This window comes from Brachycentrus maculatus, unplaced genomic scaffold, assembly GCF_059751285.1.
Source record: "Brachycentrus maculatus isolate JH-2025_06_01 unplaced genomic scaffold, ASM5975128v1 h1tg000059l, whole genome shotgun sequence".
Classification (NCBI taxonomy): domain Eukaryota; kingdom Metazoa; phylum Arthropoda; class Insecta; order Trichoptera; family Brachycentridae; genus Brachycentrus; species Brachycentrus maculatus.
Window position 1 is genome coordinate 281,233 of NW_028280813.1, and position 15,289 is coordinate 296,521.

At 38.9% G+C, this 15,289-nt stretch overlaps 1 protein-coding gene across 3 annotated transcripts; it reads right to left on the minus strand.

The window, feature by feature from the left end:
* Nucleotides 1-1,622: 1,622 nt before the first annotated feature.
* On the minus strand, nucleotides 1,623-14,927 carry LOC148311678 (suppressor of cytokine signaling 5-like). 3 transcript variants are annotated; one of them, XR_015837210.1, is made up of 10 exons: nucleotides 14,764-14,927; nucleotides 12,303-12,518; nucleotides 9,734-10,338; nucleotides 8,819-8,921; nucleotides 7,969-8,067; nucleotides 7,126-7,240; nucleotides 6,287-6,445; nucleotides 4,370-4,507; nucleotides 2,229-2,853; nucleotides 1,623-1,919 (listed from the first exon to the last, which is right to left on the minus strand). XR_015837210.1 is itself a non-coding variant. In XM_088256206.1 (9 exons), exons 1-9 carry the CDS (start codon nucleotides 14,848-14,850, stop codon nucleotides 2,690-2,692), a joined length of 1,686 nt encoding a protein of 561 aa, XP_088112332.1. In that variant the 5' UTR covers nucleotides 14,851-14,927; the 3' UTR covers nucleotides 1,623-2,689. The 3 variants fall into 3 exon arrangements, 2 of the variants coding, with proteins under 2 accessions (XP_088112332.1, XP_088112333.1); XM_088256206.1 differs by having other exon boundaries at nucleotides 1,623-2,853; XM_088256207.1 differs by lacking the exon at nucleotides 12,303-12,518 and having other exon boundaries at nucleotides 1,623-2,853.
* Between the last annotated feature and the right edge of the window lie 362 nt (nucleotides 14,928-15,289).

Below are 15,289 nucleotides of genomic sequence, written 5' to 3' on the forward strand. Positions count from 1 at the left end.
AAGTAACATGTTACATGTTACAAGTAGCAAGTTACAAGTTACATGTAACAAATAATAAGTAACAAGTTTCATGTTACAAGTAGCAAGTTACAAGTTTCATGTTACAAGTAGCAAGTTACAAGTTACCCGTAATAAATAATAAGTAACAAGTTACAGGTTACAAGTAACAAGTTACATATTACAAATAATAATTAACAAGCTACATGTTATAAGTTACATGTTACGAATAGCAAGTAACAAGTTACATGTTACAAGTTACATGCTTCAAGTAACGAGTAACAAGTTACATGTTACAAGTTACATGCTACAAATAACGAGTAACAAGTCACATGTTATAAGTTGCCTGTTAAAGGTCACAATTAACATGTTACAAGTGACCACTAACATATTGCAAGTCACAATTAACATGAGTTACATGTTACTAAGAAGTTACATGTTACAAGTCACAAGTTACGTGTTACGAGCAACCTGTCACAAGTTATATATTACTCACAAGTTACTTCTTACAAGTCACGTGTTACATCTTACACAAGTTACATATTCACATTGCAACTAACACTATTAAATCGCAAATTAAAATCTTGGATAATAAATGGTATGTTTACGTGTTCACATTAAAAATCATACATTTCCGTTTGAGTTGCATTTTTAACATCGTAAGTTACATTATAAATCATACATTTAAATTGCAAGTTACACATTTTCTCAGTAAATTATGATTTCACATACATGTTCACACCGATAGTCTCTCATTTACATTGTAAGTTTTACATTTTAGATAGCGAGTTACGTGTCTACATCGTAAGTTACATGTTCACATCGTAAGTTACATGTTTGCATCGTAAGTTACATATTTACATCGTAAGTTACATGTTGGCATCGTAAGTCACATGTTTACATCGTAAGTTATATGTTTTACCTTACGAATCATGCAACTATGTTTTCTCATTGAATCATATGTCCGCACCGATAGTCTGCATGATTACATCACTTTTACACTACACACATTTGAATTACACGTACCATCATCGTACATCACGTGTTTTCATCGTAAATTACACATTCACATCGTGAATTGGTCGCCGTTCGCAGTGCGAGTCGCGAATTAGGATCGTCAGTTATAAATTGAGATGGCAGGTTACGATTGGTCACTCATGCACTGGAAACAGTGCGAGACGTTACGATTTACAAACTTTATATATACGCAAATTACCCTGTGCCGTTTATACAACACTTACGAAGCTGAAAAATAGACATTGCAATTATATATGAAAAATTCTTTCTAATAAGTATATATATATATATATATATATATATATATATATATATATATATATATATATATATATATATATATATATATATATATATATATATATATCTTATGTTAAAAGCGGAATTGTTAGCAGAAATTGTGAATCCGGCTGAATATGTCTCTGTTTGAACTAATGTAGGGGCAGGGTGGGGTGTGTGTGTGTACACGGGATGTGGATTCGAAGATATGTGTATTAATTGAGAGAGATTTTTATGTAAAATAATGAATTTTTGAGTGATGTGATGATCCGTACGTTGCATGGGGCGTCCGCGCATGTTGAATGAGGGATTATTTCGAGTAGAATGAGGGATTTTTTAGTGTTGAATGAGGGATTTTTTAGTGTTGAATGAGGGATTTTTTAGTGTTGAATGAGGGATTTTTTAGTGTTGAATGAGGGATTTTTTAGTGTTGAATGAGGGATTTTTTAGTGTTGAATGAGGGATTTTTTAGTGTTGAATGAGGGATTTTTAAGTATTGAATGAGGGATTTCTCATGTTAAACCTCATTTTATTCCTCCCTCAGATTATTGCGAGTAGAATGAGGGATTTTTTAGTGTTAAATGAGGGATTTTTAAGTATTGAATGAGGGATTTCTCATGTTACACCTCATTTTATTCCTCCCTCAGATTATTGCGAGTAGAATGAGGGATTTTTTAGTGTTAAATGAGGGATTTTTAAGTATTGAATGAGGGATTTCTTATGTTAAACCTCATTTTATTCCTCCCTCAGATTATTGCGAGTAGAATGAGGGATTTTTTAGTGTTAAATGAGGGATTTTTAAGTATTGAATGAGGGATTTCTCATGTTAAACCTCATTTTATTCCTCCCTCAGATTATTGCGAGTAGAATGAGGGATTTTTCAGTGTTGAATGAGGAATTTTTAAGTATTGAATGAGGGATTTGTCATGTTACACCTCATTTTATTCCTCCCTCAGATTATTGCGAGTTGAATGAGGGATTATTGCAAGTTTAATAAGGGATTTTTTAAATGAGGGATTTTTCATATTGAATGTAAATGGTTGTGTGTTGAATAAGGGTTTTTCATTCAACAATGATGGATTATTGCGTGTTGAGCGAGTGCCGAATCAGGGATTATTGAGTGTTTAATGGGGGATTATAAAGTGTTGAAATTCTGCTAGTTGAATGAGGGATTATTGCATTTTGAATGACCGATATTTCATGTTGTTTGAGGGATTATTGCGTGTTGAGGGATTTTCGCATGCTGTTTGAGGGATTATTGCGTGTTGAATGAGGGATTACTGCGCGTCGAATGAGAGATTCATGTGTCGAGTTGCGATTTTGTACATTTGGAAAGCGGTCTGCCTTGTGCGACATCGGGGGGACGCGCCTCCGTCGGGTGCGCCTGCCTCCGGGGTCACTGCCTGGGGGCGGCGGGCGCGGCGCCGGCGCGGCCGGCCGGCTCCTCGTAGCGGCAGCCCGCCGGCACGGCGTCGAAGCGCTTGACGCGCACGCGCTGCCGGTAGTGGTACTCCTTCAGGTACGCCTTCATCCTCTGCGGGAGGGGCAGCTCGTTGATGCCTGCAAAACCAAAAACACATTTATATATATATATATATATATATATATATATATATATATATATATATATATATATATATATATATATATATATATATATATATAGTGTAAGGTCCGCCTCCGTAGTGTAATGGTCAGCACGCTCGGCTACCGTTCTGGAGGTCCCGGGTTCGATTCCCAAGGGGGGTAAAATAAATATAAGTGATTTTTTCACTGTAATATTTATTTAATATTACCCTGGACTGGTACCTGAAGCGGAGGGCTGATCACCTTTCCTTCATGTGTAAACGATCAAAATAACACTGCGTTTATATGACGAAGCGCCCTATGCACCATTGGGTGCGAATAAGGGTTTTATTATATATATTTATATATATATATATATATATATATATATATATATATATATATATATATATATATATATATATATCTATATATAAATATATATATATATATATATATATATATATATAATTATTTATTTCAAACCCTTATTGCAACCGATGGTGCAAAGGGCACTGGATCATATAAATTAGATTTTCCCTCCACCTCCCGCCCTAAACTCCCTCTTTCCTTTGCCTTGTAATTTATGGTTTTTTTTTAATGTTCAAGTTCTATCTACCCTCTGATTGCAAACAGCTATATATGGTATCAAACGTTTTGACCAATATCACTAGTCTGTTTTTGGTTGGTCGGAAGATATTGCTTTTTAGCAATAAGCCCGCCAATGTACTTATTTATTTTCTGTACATGAAGTTTAAATAAACAAATAAATAGTTCACAATAAATTAATAAAGTTAATCCCTAAACAGAATCTACTTCTTCTTGTTCTTTCCATGTTCGCTCCCTAGGTGGAGCATATGGCCAACACGAGACGTCTCCAAGTCACTCTGTCACGCGCCATCTCCTTGGCTTTCTCCCAGGTCAGTCCAGCGTCTCGGAGTTCCGCCGAGTATAGTCGGTGAATGGGCGCCGGAATCCTCGGGGTTGGAAGAAGAGACACGAGGGGTTGATGCCCTCAGGTGGCATTCTAAGGACATGTCCCAACCATGTCCACCTTCTCCTCTTCGGGACTTCCAGTATGAGGGGCTGTTGAGTTCTTCTCCTCACATCGTCGTTCCTGACCAAGTCATACCACTTTATACCCAGTCCGCCTCCGTGGTGTAATGGTCAGCGTGTTTAGCTACCGTGCTGGAGGTCCCGGGTTCGATTCCCAGGGGGGGGGGCGAAAATAAATATTAGTGATTTTACACTGTAATATTTATTTAATATTACACTGGACTGGTTCCTGAAGCGCAAGAGTAATCACCTTGCCTTCATGTAAGTAATGATCAAGATAACACTGCGTCAATTTGATGCAGTGCCCTATGCACCATAAGGTGCGGGTAAGGGTTATAAGTAAAAGTATAATTCGCCTCAGGCACCTATTTTCAAAACTTGCTAGTTTCTAGCTTTGAGCTTTGAAATAAAATGGGTAGGTTTAAAGTTATGGAAAGCCGAGAGAGTAACTTACCGTCGTATGTGATGGAGGATGCTATGACGGCCCTGCAGAGGTGCTGCAGCGCGAAGGTGTTGGCGCGGCTGAGCGGCGCAGTCAGCATCGGCTCAAAGAACATCACGCACGCCGGGTCCTTGTAGTGCTCGATCAGCCCTGAAACCAGAGGCGGATCAGTACAAGGCGCTGCCAGACTGAACTCACCAGCGCAAGAGAGAGAGAGAGACCCTTTTTTTGAAGGAATAACCCGCAAGGCATCTATTTGCTAGATGCTAATAAATCATTAAAAAAATAAAAATCCGCTATTTTAGAGGCTTGTCTGCAGGTAGGAAAGTAAGGATAGGGAGAAGGTAAATGTGTAAAATGCATCACAAACACCCAGACCATTTGAAAGTAAATCTTTCTTGAAATCATTTTGCACTTGGCGGGACTCGAACCCGCGACGCCAGTTTCGCAGTCGAGCGTCTACCCAACCGCGCCACGGCGCCTGTCCTATTTTAAGGCGCAGTATCCTTCACTAGAGACATCTACGGCGGGATGAGGATAGCTTTATTAACCAGAGACTCTATCATTAGTATGTGAGGTCCAAATTCTGGATTATATTCATATACCTGACAAACGCTTAAAAATATTAATAATTTTTATTATAGATGATTTAGATTTGTGAACAAGGATTTGGACATACTCAATTAACCTTGTTTTCATACTCTATTGGACATACTCAACTCGGACTGAAATGTTGTATTTAAATTATTAGGAAGAAACAAGCACAAATCGCTCACTCCTTTCAAGAACGTCATAAATCAAAAATCGACAATTTTTAGTTATGCATGTTTTCTGAATGCCCAGAAAATGTACTACAGCCCAGCAAAAGTGGCATATTTTTAACTTAATATTTACCCGCTACAGGGCAGAAAGTGTTGTTTTTGCATTTTGAAGAAAATGTATTGTTTAATTATTCTTTTAAATATACTAAATATTTTTCAAATGGAGGAATAACCTTCAAGTTTTACCTAAAAAGATCTGTTGCACAGTAAAAATTTTAATAAGTGGCTTGATATTTATTTTTAATACATTGTATTATATTTTTAAGCTTTAAAAACGTTATGAAAGTTTATGACGTTATTGAAAGGAGTGAGCGAAATATGAATTTTTCTTGAATGTTTTCCGCAGATACTTTGTGGGACATTTTATAAACTTTATAAAATCAATTTACTTTGTTTTCATCATTTTTTTATGAATACAATTTAACCTTTTAACCGCGTTAACTTTGTTCTTGAGAGACGCCCGTGCGCTTTTTTAAATGATTACTTTTATCGTGTATTTAGTTATGAAATGATTTATTTTCCTAAACAAAAACGTTCAATGGGATTCATTGTGCCTTTTTGGTACTCTATAATACACGTGTGTCACATTGTTCTTGAAATATATCGTAATATATACAAATAAGATCGTAACATAAATAAATCAAAGCACACATCGTGTGTCACTCTTACCCACTGGCGATGCGTAGCGTCGAGAGTAAGACAGATATAGGGCATGATTGTGGCGCGGACTAATTACCGACCGCAAGAAAAATCAGGGATCTGTTCTTTTATTTATCCTTGTGATGTTACAAATTCTTAGTCAGATATTTCAACAGATGTCATAAGGCCAAGGATTGACGTATTATTTTATCCAAAGTTCCACACCATGAAAAAATCCCTCCAAGTTGAGCTGAGGTTGGAAACTTGGAGCAAAGTAAAAACACAAACGCTTATGTCAGCCGCGTATGGGGCATGTTTTGTGAAAACACATACGGTTACGCGAGCCGCGTGGATCTCGACAAGAACCTTGTCATCATCAGAAACAAATACGAACGTTCACACGCTAATTTCGCAGTCGAGCGTCTATCGAGAGTGAGGGCTGGCGAGTGTGGGGGGGCGGGACACTCACCCGTGACGGTGGTGGCCGAGTAGACGCCGGGGTCGTGCGAGTCGAAGCTGAACTTGTGGTTGAACTGCTCGATGCGCGCGTGCAGCGAGCGCCCGTACTTCCGGAAGGACACGGAGAACAGGTACTCCTCCTGGGCCGAGTCGCGCAGCAGGAACGTGCCTGGAACGGCGGGACATCGCATCATTTATTTATTTATTTAAAACAAGAGAAACATTTGTGTATAATTTATATTTGAAATAAAGGTCTAAATATATTACACACATGAAATCTTCTTCTTCTTCTAACCCTCATTCGCACCTAATGGTGCATAGGTGCATATAATGTAGTGCAATGGCACTACATTATATAAACGCAGTGTTATCATGATCGCTAACACATGAAGGAAAGGTGATCAGCCCTCCGCTTCAGGTACCAGTCCAGGGTAATATATTGAATAAATATTACAGTGAAAAAATCGCCTATATTCATTTGATCGCCTCTGGGAATCGAACCCGGGACCTCCAGAACGGTAGCCGAGGGCGCTGACCATTACACTACGAAGGCGGACAACTACAACTACCCTTATCCGCACTCAATGGTGCATAGGGCACTGCATTGAATTTTGAACATCTATCATACATCGTTTTGTCACACATTCTTCTGAGAGAACTACTTTCATCCCTTTTTTGCCAACTATCTTATTTCTCCAAATAATACAAAATTGCATACTTTCGATTTAATGTTCTTTTCCAGTAATTAATGAAATACGGAAAGGTCCAACAAATACTGGAGAGAAGAATCACCTAGATTCATTTACCCTCCCCACCGGGAAAGGAACCTCAGACCGCGGCCATACATACCTTCCGGTTTCCCCTCCAGGAGCCTCTCGGCCTGGTAGCGGTCCATCTTGCCCCAGTAGAAGCTGCAGTTGTTGATGGACTGCAGGTCCGGCACCAAGCAGTGGATGAAGTCAACCTGCGCCAACACCAAAAAGTTGCATTTTCCATATCCAAAGGTACTCTACTTACGTGAATCATTCCTTCCAAAGGTCTATATATTTGTGATTTTTTTATACATATCGTAGTCGTACAGGAGAAAGTGACCGACTAACAAAAGGTAAAATGTTCAGGAGGGCCATTTAAGTCACTTTTGCTTGGCAACAAAATAAACATCAATGCAGCTAGTCATTTTTCATTCGAACCCTTATCCACACCCCGATGGTGCATAGGGCACTGCATCATATAAACGCAGCGTTATCTTAATCGTTTACACATGAAGGAAAGGTCTTCGAGCCCTCCGCTTCAGGTACCAGTCCAGGGTGATATTGAATAAATATTAGAGTGAAAAAATCATTTACATTTATTTGACCCAAGCTCCAAGATCCAAGCACAAGAGCACAGACTCTTTTATGGAGAGGCACAGCGAATCGAAATATAAAAGTTCTACATATGTATAAATGATTCAAATGTTATTATGTTATAAATAAAAATGTAAATATATTAAATGAATAAAAAAATAAATAAAAAATCATTTGACCCCCCCTGGGAATCGAACCCGGGACCTCCAGCATGGTAACCAAATGAGATAACCACTATGTTATGTAGGCAACAAATGACACATCTTTCGCATGCGGCCCGCGGGTTGGCCAGGCCCGCTTTAGAGTGATGAACATTTTGAATTGTCATCAATCCGGTACAATTTACCTGGGTGTGTATCCGCGGCAGCGGCTTGGGTTCCGGAGCGACCGGGTTCGGCTGCTGGATGAGGACGGCGTGCACTTCCCGGCTGCTGCTCTGCAGCATCTGGAGACAGCGGAGACGTGTTAGGGCGGACGGTAAGGGTCCCAAAGATAAATGGTATAAACAGATATTAAAAATACATAAAATATTAAATTTAAAAAAACTACTACTACTTCTTTTTCTTCTTCAATCCCTTTTTCGCACTCCAGTGGTGCATAGGGCACTGCATCATATAAACGCAGTGTTGTCTTGATCGTTAACACATGAAGGAATGGTGATCAGGTGGCAGTCCAGGGTAATATTGAATAAATATTAGAGTGAAAAAATCACTTATACTTATGTGACAACTCCCTGCGAATGAAACCAGGACCTACAGAATTGTAGCCAAGCGTGTTTACCATTACACTACGGAGGAGGACAACTACTACCACTAACCCTTATCCGCACCCAATGGTGCAGAGGGCACTGGATCATATAAACGCAGTGTTATCTTGATGGTTAACACATGAAGGAAAGGTGATCAGCCCTCTGCTTCAGGCACCAGTCCAGGGTGATATTGAATAAATATTAGAGTGAAAAAATCACTTACAATTATTTGACCCGCCTGGGAATCGAACCCTGGACCTCCAGCATGGTAAACAAATGAGATAACCAGTATGTTATGTAGGCAACAAATATCACATCCTTCGCCATTCCAGTCTATCACGCGTCACCCTCTTAATTCCTGACTCGTCAAAAAGCCCATATCCTCATAAGAGTTTCCTCCCGCGTCTGTTCCCTCTATAATCAGTAGCTAGGTCAAGTCAATGGTCACCTGAATGTGCGGCCGGAAGCCCGGCGGGGGCTCCACGCCCTCGAAGATCTCCCAGGCCCTCCGGATGCGGGCCCGCTCCTCGCAGTCCTGATCGGACGTCCACCTGGCAACATCACACGATAAGTCTCCGGTCCGACACACATATCGCTCACTCCTTTCAAGAACGTCATAAATCAAAAATCGTCAATTTTCAGTTGTGCATGTTTTCGGAATGCCCAGAAAATGTTCTATATCCCAGCAAGAGGCATATTTTTAACTTAATATTTACCCGCTACAGGGCAGAAAGTGTCGTTTTTGCATTTGGAAGAAATGGTATTGTTTTACTATTTTTTTAAATATACTAAATATTTTTCATGTGGAGAAAAAACCTTCAGGTTTTACTTAAAAAGATCTGTTACACAGTTTAAAGTTCAGTAAGTGGCTTGATATTTATTTTTAATACATTGTATTATATTTTTTAAACTTTAAAAACGTTCTCTTGTAAAATCAAGTTTTTTGATTTATGACGTTCTTGAAAGGAGTGAGCGATATATCACTAAAGATAAATATAGAAAATCACTATAAATATTTTATTAAACTTAATTATAATGTCTACCGGTTTCCAAGCTAACCGCTTCTTTATCAAGACTGGTTAATACTGATTGATAAAGAAGCGGTTAGCTTGGAAACCGATAGACATTATAATTAAGTTATAATAAAATATTTATAGTGATTTTAATACAGAGTTACATTTTAATTATGATCATGGAGCAGATAGATGTGTAAGAAGGAAGACACACAGGCCATGCCTTTGTAGGATCTTTTTTTGTATTAATATATTATATATTTTAAGTACTTTAATTAAAATATATTGTGAAACGCAAAAGAATTTAAAATGGTAAAAAAAAAAATAAAAAGAGGATGCGCAAAACTAACCTGATGTCTATGACCGGAGTGTGCTGCGACACGGGGAACAATCCGGACACCGGGAACGGCACAAAGATGACATCGTCGCCTCCGGCCGACCGCGGGTGAGCGCCGGCGTTATCCCCGACAATCTGGACATTTTCATACACCCCGTTGAGATCGCTGTACACGCCGTTACCCCGGATAGTCTGGTAGACGCGATTGGAGCCGTTTGCGTTGCCGTACACCCTGATGTTCAGCCGCAGGTTGGAGATGTTGATGGGCTGGTCCGCCGGCGGGGCCGGCTCGGCCTTGGCCGGCTCGTCGACCTTGCGGTAGAGCGTGCAGACGCAGCCGTCGTCCGCGGAGGCGCCGGCGACGCTGGGCCCCGCGGCGCCCAAGTCCGCGGCCTTCGCCAGCCGGCCGCCGTAGAACTTGGACACCCACTTCTTGGTCCTGGAGACGGGCTTGTCGCAGGCGCACTCGGGGCCGGCCGCGCGGTCCGTGAGGGCGCTCATGTAGCGGTCGATGCTCGACGACTTGGCGCAGGCGGCGGACGAGTCGTCCGCTGACGAGGAAGCCCCTTCGGCTTCCGTGTGGAGGCAGTCGACGCTCTTGCAGTGCCGGCTGTTGACCTAATAATGGGGGAAAAAAAAATCTTAAAATAGATGAAGAAGAATAGAAAATATAAATTATGTTTGAAGAACTGACTTGGTGATTTTCCATTTTATAATTAAAATGTAACTTTGTTTTAAACTCACAATAAATATTTTATTATAACTTAATTATAATGTCTACCGGTTTCCAAGGTAACCGCTTCTTTATCAAGACTGATCAATACTTGATTACAGTATTAGTACAGTATCCGTAGCGCAGTGGTCAGCGCGTTTGGATACCGTGCTGGAGGTCCCGGGTTCGATTATGGCCGATTTTCACTCTCATATTTATTTAATGTCACCCTGGACTGGTACAAGAAGCGCAGGGCTGATCACCTTGCCTTCATGCAATTAACGATCAAGATAACACTGCGTCGCTACGATGCAGTGCCCTATGCACCATCGGGTGCGGATAAGGGTTAGAAGAAGAGGAAGATAGTATTTGTTATACATAGTATTAATCAGTCTTGTTCAACTAATAACATACATAAACATTTTGTCCGCCTCCGTAGTGTAATGGTCAGCACGCTCGGCTACCGTTCTGGAGGTCCCGGGTTCCATTCCCAAGGGGGTAAAATAAATATAAGCGATTTATTCACTGTAATATTTATTCAATACTACCATGGACTGGTACCTGAAGCGGAGGGCTGATCACCTTTCCTTCATGTGTAAACGATCAATATAACACTGCGTTTATATGACGTAGTGCCCTATGCACCATTGGGGTGCGGATAAGGGTTTTACAATATTTATTCAATACTACCATGGACTGGTACCTGAAGCGTAGGGCTGATCACCTTTCCTTCATGTGCAAACGATCAAGATAACACTGTGTTTATATGACACAGTGCCCTATGCATCATTGGGGTGCGGATAAGGGTTTTATTATTTTATTAACTAATACTATAATCAAGTATCAATCAGTCTTGATAAAGATGCGGTTAGCTCGGAAACTGGTAGACATTATAATTAAGTTAAAATAAAATATTTATGGTGAGTTTAAAACAAAGTTACATTTAAATTACAAGAATATGGAAGTCTGGGAATCTGCAGGGCTTGAATAAAAGCTTTCAAAATCTAATCATGGATGGCTGTTGTGAACTCAACCATGGAACGTCACGAGATTGGTACATATATCACTCACTCCTTTCAAGAACGTCATAAATCAAAAAACTTGATTTTTCAGGAGAACGTTTTTAAAGTTTAAAAATATAACACAATGTAAAATAAATAAATATCAAGCCACTTATTGAACTTTTTACTGCGCAACAGATCTTTTTAAGTAAAACCTGGAGGTTTTTTCTCCATTTGAAAAATATTTAGTATATTTAAAAAAATAATTAAACAATGCCTTTTCTTCAAAATGCAAAAACAACATTTTCTGCCCTGTAGCGGGTAAATTGAGTTAAAAATATGCCTCTTTTGCTGGGATGTAGTACATTTTCTGGGCATTCCGAAAACATGCACAACTGAAAATTGTGAGGAGTGAGCGATATATCACTCACTCCTTTCAACAACGTCATAAATCAAAAATTGTCAATTTTCAGTTGTGCATGTTTTCGGAATGCCCAGAAAATGTTCTATATCCCAGCAAGAGGCATATTTTTAACTTAATATTTACCCGCTACAGGGCAGAAAGTGTTGATTTGCATATTGAGGAAATGGTATTGTTTTACTATTTTTTTTAAAATATACTTAATATTTTTCAAATGGAGAAAAAACCTTCAGGTTTAACCTAAAAAGTTCTGTTGCACAGTAAAAAGTTCAATAAGTGGCTTAGTATTTATTTTTAATACATTGTATTATATTTTTAAACTTTAAAAACGTTCTCCTGAAAAATCAATTTTTTTTATTTATGACGTTCTTGAAAGGAGCGAGCGATATGTGACTTTCAGAATTTGAGTGGTGCGTTTGTCAATGGGAACAGACGTCTCCGCCCCTACCTGTCCGGGCTCCATGAGCAGGCGCGAGCGCAGGCGGCGCGCAGCGCTGCAGGAGGCGCTGCGGCGCGCGGGGCGCCGCGGGGCGGGGCGCCGGGGGGCGGCGGGCTCCGCGGGCGGCCGCGGCAGCAGGGCGGAGCGGGCCACCGACGAGATCTGCTGGCCCATCCTGCCTACAGGCCGCAGGGACGGGGCGCAAGGCTCACTTCCATTCCCAACCTGCCGGAGAACGGCATACTATAGTACCGCCATGCTAAACATTTCTCATGGCGGACAGCATGCTTATTAAAAGCAGCTGACATTTTTCATATACAGTGTTTTCAATTTCAGCGTTATTATATAGATTCTTTTAAAAATATGCATAAATTTACTGGATATAAACACAGTATCTAATATTAAAAATACATATGCAAGGCGCAAGGCTCACTTCCATTCCCAAACTGCCGGAGAACGGTATACTATAGTACCGCCATGCTAGACTTTTCTCATGGCGGACGGCATGCTTATTAAAAGCAGCTGTCATTTTTCATTTACAGTGTTTTTTTTATAGATTCTTTTAATTTATAGATTCTTTTAATAACATACAGTGAAACCTCTATCTATCGTTCCTCGAATAATCGTTTTCCCGGATGTGTCGTTTATTTCTTCTACCCCGGATTCATTTCATACTAAACTAAACCGCATCGATCGTTTCTCTATCACCATTTACCGCATTTATCGTTCGAATTAAGCTGCATATTTGATACATTTTGTCTGTTTTTTTTACATTATTTCCAATTTTCTTACATTCAACGGCAACGTATGGGATAGAAACTATGAAAAGCTTGTGTAACCGATAGCAGGAGAGGTCAATATTGATGAAAAGGAGCCGCTGCCTGTACCTGCATTTCCAGAAGCGCGCACACTCTTTGAAAGAAAACTTTCTACAACGCACATTCAATAACCGATGCTGAAAAAATACTATTTGCAAAGCCGAAAATATACTATTGACTTACAAAAATAAAATAAATAAAAATCAAAAGTATTTTTTAAAATTCTATTCAGGTTTGTATTTTCTTTTTAAATGAATACATTTGCATCTGAAACATGTATTCTTCTTAGAATTTTAGCCTACGAATGTTAATGCAGATTGGGTAGACGGTATCTTAACTCGGTCGTATCTATTTGCGTATTGACCTCTTAATCCTGCATTCATTGTTTTGGTGATACAGAAACGATCGATGCGGTTTAGTTTAGTATGAAATGAATTCGGGATAGAAGAAATAAATGACACTCATCCGGGAAAACGATTATACGAGGAACGATAGATAGAGGTTTCACTCGGCTATCTTTCTGGAGGTCCCGGGTTCGATTCCCAAGGGGGGTCAAATAAATATAAGTGATTTTTTTACTCTAATATTTATTCAATATTACCCTGAACTGGTACCTGAAGCGGAGGGCTGATCATCTTTCCTTCATTTGTTAACGATTAAGATAACAGTGCGTTATAAGGTGCAGTGCCCTATGCACCATTGGGGTGCGGATAAGGGTTTGAAGATGAAGAAAAAATAATTAAACAATACTTTTCTTCAAAATGCAAAAGCAACACTTTCTGCCCTGTAGCGGGTAAATATTGAGTTTAAAATATGCCGCTTTTGCTGGGATATAGTACATTTTCTGGGCATTCCGAAAACATGCACAACTGAAAATTGACGATTTTTGATATATGACGTTGTTGAAAGGAGTGAGCGAAATGTCAAATATGTTTAACACCTTCCGATAGGGTGATAATTTTGTGCCACCCTGTATGATTTGCATTTGAAAGCACTATAGAAGTATGTAACTTTGAAAGAAAAAAAAACATGCATTCATTCATTCACGACAAAACATGTTCCGACATGCGTACAATTTTGGAGAAAAATATCTTGAAAACCCCGCAAAAACTTAGGATATTAAAAAAACTTGCTTTAATCAATACTTAAATGCGACCTGCAGCGGTCTAACTAGTTTTAAAAACAAAATATTGCGATTTTAAAGATGGTCATTCACATACGGTGACAAATACATCCGTAAGGCCATCTTGAAAATTCAATAGTAGGCCTGGTTCCAGTCGTGCAATGTCACAAACAAAACTCATTTTTTACCCAAAACATATGTGAATATGTTAAATAAATACACGATAAGCCATATTTTCATATTATTATAATCACATCGGCTGACACACACATTTCGAGATATAAAATTAATAAAGGAAAAATTAAAAAAATTCGGACATATTCGACGTCAAAAAAAAACACTTAAGACAAGAAAGAACTATGTCAGTCACCACAATTAACTAAATTAGTTTATTAACGTATCATTTGTGGCGTATTACCGTGTAAATAATAAATTTGGAACATTGTATTTGATTTTTTATAAAGTTGAGAAATATGTACGTAAACAGGCTGTCGAAATAATGCACAGGTAGTGAAAAAATTGTACGAACCTTCGATACGATGGTTATAAATGAATGATGGATCAGTTTGAAATAGAGATAAATAATAATTTTTGCACAATAATAAAGACTTTTCATTAATACAGGTGGATTCGCTAGCTGATCACTGCGCGATCCGAGTTACTCCATTTTGTTTTACGGGCAGCGGTGATGTCATATATAAAAAAAAATGGTACCAACTTTAAAAAATATATTTTTATGAACAGGTAGGTACTTCATAAATACGACGTTGTCATGAACCAAGAAGAAGAAACACTGTAATGTCTTTTCCTAGAGTTTTTTCACATTTAAAATACATGAAATTATACTAACTTTGATCAAAAATAGTTAACGATCACTAATACATAGGCTATAAAACTAACAAAATCGTACACAAAGAAAAGACACGATAAGCAATGTAAAGTGTAGCATGAACCGTAACAAAAAGTGTCTTTGCAGCTGGATAAATATGTAAATGAAAAAATAAAATAAAAATATCTGATGCAAATCCTGATGTTAAGTTTGGCTTCGGCTTAAT

Excerpts from the sequence above, each read along its gene's own strand:
- LOC148311678 (XM_088256206.1), bottom strand. The coding sequence starts at position 14,850 with ATGAAAAGTCTTTATTATTGTGCAAAAATTATTATTTATCTCTATTTC. Across the intron at positions 8,922-9,733 it reads ACTCCGGTCATAGACATCAG|GTGGACGTCCGATCAGGACT; the intron begins GTTAGTTTTGCG and ends TGATGTTGCCAG. Across the intron at positions 6,446-7,125 it reads CCTGGAGGGGAAACCGGAAG|GCACGTTCCTGCTGCGCGAC; the intron begins GTATGTATGGCC and ends CCGCCGTTCCAG.